At 35.7% G+C, this 6,000-nt stretch overlaps 1 protein-coding gene across 1 annotated transcript; it reads right to left on the bottom strand.

The window, feature by feature from the left end:
* Positions 1 to 736: 736 nt before the first annotated feature.
* LOC131643688 (receptor homology region, transmembrane domain- and RING domain-containing protein 2-like) lies at positions 737 to 5,609 on the bottom strand. The gene is made up of 4 exons (XM_058913980.1): positions 5,163 to 5,609; positions 3,985 to 4,215; positions 2,549 to 2,956; positions 737 to 1,777 (listed from the first exon to the last, which is right to left on the bottom strand). The coding sequence occupies exons 1-4, from the start codon at positions 5,287 to 5,289 to the stop codon at positions 1,230 to 1,232; spliced, it is 1,314 nt and encodes a 437-aa protein (XP_058769963.1). The 5' UTR covers positions 5,290 to 5,609; the 3' UTR covers positions 737 to 1,229.
* Positions 5,610 to 6,000: the final 391 nt, after the last annotated feature.

Here is a 6,000-nt window from a genome sequence, read left to right as displayed (position 1 = left end):
CATTATCTTTAGTAGATCGGCTGATACCTTTAGAAGCATACGATCTAGACTCGCTTAGGAATTTGAAAAAGAACATAAGTTATTTAGAAGGATACAATGAGTTGTGCTTGATAATTTTTCCTTTGAAAGAAGTAGAGCAGATTATCCCAAGGAACAAGTGAGAAACTTTAAAATCATCAAGAATGATATGTAGAGGTTTTTAGCCGAAAACCTCAGCCCAGCCCACCAAAAATGGCGGGTCAAACAGACCTAACCGGCAGGACTGGCCCGTTTTGCCTGCCACCCCTGGTTACAATGCCTCGTATTAACAATCTGCTTAATTAAGCAGTGCCTCGTATTATCAATCTGCATAATTAAGCAGGCTCTTGCTGCAGACTCAATTCAAGAATGTCTTACATGTGCAACTTTGGCAAAATAATTTCATTAGTATGTATGAAATGTATTACTTTGATTGCTAACACAATCATATCATTATAAAATGTTTGAAATAATGACGCCCAAGAAAAATCTGTAACCAGTTTCTACCAAAATATCAACGTAAAACTAATTTACATCGATAATAAACCTCATAAAACTCTTTCAATGAATTTAACATAACTTGCTAATGAATTTTACCAGGACTCACTAGAAAGAAAAGTTCTATGCAGAGAATCCTACAGCTCCCAATGCAGCCCTTATGGTTTAAAGAAATTGATGACATTGGCCAATATATATTAAAATCAACAGAAAAGCAAAATCCCACCGAAAATTTGTACATGTATTATTGACACTCACTGTTGCAGGTAGATGATAAGGTATAGGTAACTTGAAGAGTATCACATAATCTCATCATTCAATTGGACAAACACATTAGACAAAATACAAACAACTCTTCTGACTTCAATCTGTCTATACAGTCCAACATTTCTCTTGTTAGCAGCAGTTAACTATACTTTGAAAAACATCAATATTCAAAGCACAAACAACACATTGGTGACTACTATACTCAACCCTCACCAACCTGAAAAATTAAGAAAACTAACATCACAAAGATGCTACAATGTACACACCAGATGCCAACAAGGAAATCGTTTGCCAGAGGAGACACAGAGGTAGGGAATGCCGAAGCGTTTACATGGAAATAGACTGACAGTCATCATCATTTGCCCACTTTTACGTTCAATGACTAGGCAATCACGGGTTCAACTGCACATATATCTCAATCATATGATTAATTCAAATTGAACAATTCAACAGTCCGGGAGGGAGCTGGCAGACACAAATGGTGAGAAGCTAGCGGCTGACTCACTATAACGGAGAGGATGTTGCTGATGACTGGATGAACCAAGGAAACTTACTGAACCGTTGCTTGGACTTGGAACATGTGAAGACAGGTATCTTGAGTTAAGAGACGACAAAGATGGGTAACCATTGGAACGCGGTGAATTCATGTGCGAAGCTAGAGATCTTTGGGATGCATTCCTAAGATCTACAGAGCTACGGCTGACGCTAAGAGAAGGGGATTGGCGGTAGGATCTTAGAGATGGCTGCATGAAAGGGGTACTAGCTAAAGAGTGGTTTCGTGAAGCAGATTGTGAATGTGAACCTATTTGTATTGCTGAAGATGAAGCATATGATGACATGAAAGAGGATGCCGCAGATGATGGGGTTGAAAACAGCAGAGGTGTGGATTCGGAAGGTGGTGGGTCAGACAAACCCGTTCTTGCATCTCGTTTGCAAACTGGGCAAAAGGTTCTCCATGACGTAAGCCAAGAATCCACACAGGCAGCGTGAAACTCTGTCAACAATTCACCAGAAAAAAAAATGAATTAAAACAATTCATAGCACAGCTCAATACGCTAGTAACTCCAAAACAGGCTACATAGACTAACCTTCCTTTGGAACAACAGATAAACAGCCAGGAAGAGTATACAAAATACAAAACAAAGAAAAACAAGAAATATAAATGCCTCGTTTCATCAAGGGGTAAGGGTGATGATACTCAGATTTAAACTCTCATATTGTTAAAGGTCAATACAGAAGATACCACAGTTTGAACAATTAAATGGAACTGAGTGTAAGAGGGTCCCCTGGAAAACCCATTTTTGGCCGACAAGTAATATAAATCATTTCATGCCCTACTGCCATCTCAAAATAAAATTCTAAAACATTTATTGAATACTTATTTTCAATAAAACCATAGTGTGGGGTTGGAATTCCGGGTAATGGTAACCTCTGAAGCACCGACACGACACCACAGAAAAACAGGTGTGTTTGTGTCAGTGTCTGTGTCCGAAACTGGCACTTGTGATTACGATTAGTTTATTTTTTCAAATTAATACCGGTGTTGACATGTCAGTGTCAGTGTCGTGTTTTCGGTGTCCGTGCTTCATAGATGGTAACTAGCATTTACATTAGAAGTTCACACCATGTTGCCACATGCTTTCATATGTCTCAACACAGGAACAACATTTGATCCAATAATCAATTGCACAGTGCATAAGTGTTCCTTGAAAATAACAATACACTGAATCTGAAAAGGAAATAAATTTAACATGGGAAGACTTACTGTGACAACAGGGCAGAATCCTGAGTTTCTCTCCAGGGCAATAGTCTTCAAGGCAGATAGCACATGTTCTTGATGTACAGTTATCTTCCAAAGCAGAAGTGAAGATCAAACTTGGCATTGCTTTCACTAGGCGACTACTCATACCATGAAACTCACGAACATGAGAAGAAGTTCGAGGCCTTTCTCTTCTTATGCGATGCCTGCGGACGAAGAAACAAGTAGCCAGCACTGCAGACATAGCTAGCAGGGAAATAAACGAAATCGCCATGATAGACCATGCTGAGTTTTCAAAAGTTGGAATGAGCCATGTTTCCACATTCGTCAAACCAGCGTATTTCTTTAGTATTTCACCCGAAGCTTTTGATATAAATACAGCATGTATTCTTATACCAGCAGCATTTCCTGCCACTGAAATTCAAAAACCGTGAATCGATAATTATCAAAATACAACTAAGGTAAGTTCGTATATACAGATATATCAAAAGAAATCAATCCAACAAGAAATTATAGTCAATATCATTTCTTTCACAGCAGAATATACATGATTGCCAAGTGTCAATTATTTTAATTGTCACCCCTAAGTTTTTCTAGAAGTATGTTTGATAGTTACTAACGTCCCAATCTCAACAAATATAAAGAATACCACATCTGAGGAGAAAAATAGACAATTATTTCTTTTAACATTCAATTTAAAGGTATCGCCCAATAAACCTAGACCTCATCGCCAAAAGAACCTTTCTTTATTCCAATTGTCTCGAGAGGTGTATATAAACTTAAGCATTCGACAGTTGATTACATGTTCAAGACTTCCATTTCCACCAGATACTGAAGGACACCTTTAATAGAGAAAAACATCTAGCCTATAGCCAATCCATTTTAAACTCTTGCAGCTTAGCATATTCTGTAAACAGAGAACTACTCAAGCACTCGGGCAGTAGCAATGCAAGATCATATAGTTGAAACTTTATTTTGTAAGTTAAGAAGATGAAAGTGAATCCCCAATTAAAATTCAAAAAATACTTCCAAATGACATTCTTTGCTTGCTATATACAACTGAGGGTACAAATGTTTCAGCAGATAAAAATTTCAAAATACTGAATCAATATGCACTGCATCGAAAGCATCAACCTGACAAATGATTTCCAACTTCCAAGAGACATTGTATTAACAAACTTGATTGCCAACTTGTAAATAAGCCATTGTAATTTCATTTTAGGGTTATAATAAGCATAATCATTGTAAAATCTACAGCTACAACAAACTCAAGAAAATGAATCTCTAGTCTATAATAAAACATTGTGCCAAAACCAGTGAGTATGCCATACAACTCCTATTAGCCTTCATGATGTGTCAAAAGAAAAAGTTTAATGACAATCGCACGTTTGAAGAGAAAGATGAAGAACAAAATATTGCCACATGAAAGAATTGGTCATTACTTGCAACTAGCATGCCGCCATCTTCATTGTCATAGACTATTGCAGCTTTGTAGCCAGCCTTTTGTGCCATCCTAACCTTGTCCTCAAAGCTACACCCTCCTCTAATCATCAAAAGAAAAGGTGAACTAGCATTCGGCAATTGTTTAGCTTTATTTGTAAGTTCTGTACATGCATCTAGTGGCTCTGCCAAGAATAAGGCTCCGTATTCTCCAGACCCTTTAACCGACGGAGCTGAAATCAAAAGCCATTCAAGTTAACATAACGATACATATAAATTAATACCAGCACAACCTTCACACCCAATACAACAATACTAGAACAATAACACACACCAAATTTTCATTCTTTTTTCACCACCTTCTCCCCAATCAAAGCACAAGTTTAATAATACAAAAAACCACAGTTTTTCTTTGGAATGTCAAGTACATGCTTAAAATCCCCACCATGGTTTTAAATTGCAGTCCGCAATCGCAATTGCAGCCACAGTATTTCTGATAGGGTAGTCTCCGCAACCGCATCGGACCGCAATTGCAGTGTAATTTAAAATCGGGCAACTGGCCACATTAGGAACTGCATTAGACTTCTTCTCGTATGTTTTTTCAAGTATTTTCATCAAAACTCAAAATTACAGAACTCCAAAACTCAGTTTACATGATCAATCTTAACATTATTGCAACAACTGCAACCCCCACAACTGCAACCCCCACAACTACAACCAACCGCGACCGCAATTTAAAACCATGATCTCCACCTCCATCAAACTCAACAAAAACATTGGAACAACAACATCACATCAATTGATCAAACTTGTATCCTTCTTGGCTTTTTTGTTCTTTCACAAAAGAAACACAAATTTAGTAATACAAAATCTAGATTTTAACTTCAGAGAGACAAGTATCTGTTATAAGTACATGCAACAAAGTACATACTTTGCATGCTTCCACTCTTTGTTGACCTATTCCAGAATCATTTCAAAACATTTTCTTTCTCCCACTCTTTCATTTTTTTTATTTATTAGATAAGATTTGACTTTTTCAACATAACAAAAACACTACCATAGTAGAAATTTTCAATACTCACAAGCAACATAAACCAAAATCATATTCAAACAAGCTAAAATCAAACCACAGTGTATCCAAATTTGAAGCTTTAAAAAACAAAAAGCACAAAAAACTCACAGAAATTAGCTTCGATATCATCGAACGAGAGAGTGATGTTATTCCCAATCAGAACCACCTTAGCAGCCGCCATAGCAGACAAACTCACCAGAGAGAAGAAAAACAAGCAGAGATTCGAGGTACCCATTAAAGCAATAGATTCAAAAGGTACGAAAGAAGAGATTTTGGGATGAGAATTATACAAAGCAGGAACTGTGAAGAAGAAATTGGGGATTTTGAAAATTAGGGTTTGGGAAAAAGTGCAAAAAGAAGCGAAACATCAGCTTCCATGTCAAAAATGAAATTTGCCCTCGTTCTATTCCTTCATGCTCTCTGCTCTCTCTTCAAATTGATTACAAAATTGAAATAATAATATTATGATGATAACAAAATGGGAAATATAATATTGCAAATTAAAAATATGTTTTTGACCTAAAGAGAAAAATAATCAATACTATGTCATAAAGTTTCTTCTAAAGTTTCTTCTATCTGATTGGTACTAACCATCAAATATAAGATATTGTTATTATCTTTGTCATAACAAATTTGTTAAGAAACAAATAAATAAACAGTATTATTGGGTAATCAAACAAATTTTTACAATGTAATTGTTGTTTTGACTGGTTAGATACTTTGTTTGTGGTTTCATGAGTGGTTATATTTTACATTATGGTATTTGTCTTGTATATATAAAAGACATTATAATAATAAAATAGATTATCAATTTAGTTCTTGTACTATTGTTTATTATTTAATTTTTTAAGACTTTTATTGAAAAAATTTCATATATTTCAAGGATCAAATTGTCAAATTTCATATTTTAGAAATTATTAATTATTGAATAAAAAAGAAACTATTA

Source organism: Vicia villosa, linkage group LG1 (assembly GCF_029867415.1).
Source record: "Vicia villosa cultivar HV-30 ecotype Madison, WI linkage group LG1, Vvil1.0, whole genome shotgun sequence".
NCBI lineage: Eukaryota > Viridiplantae > Streptophyta > Magnoliopsida > Fabales > Fabaceae > Vicia > Vicia villosa.
This window is presented reverse-complemented; position numbering and strand designations above follow the sequence as displayed.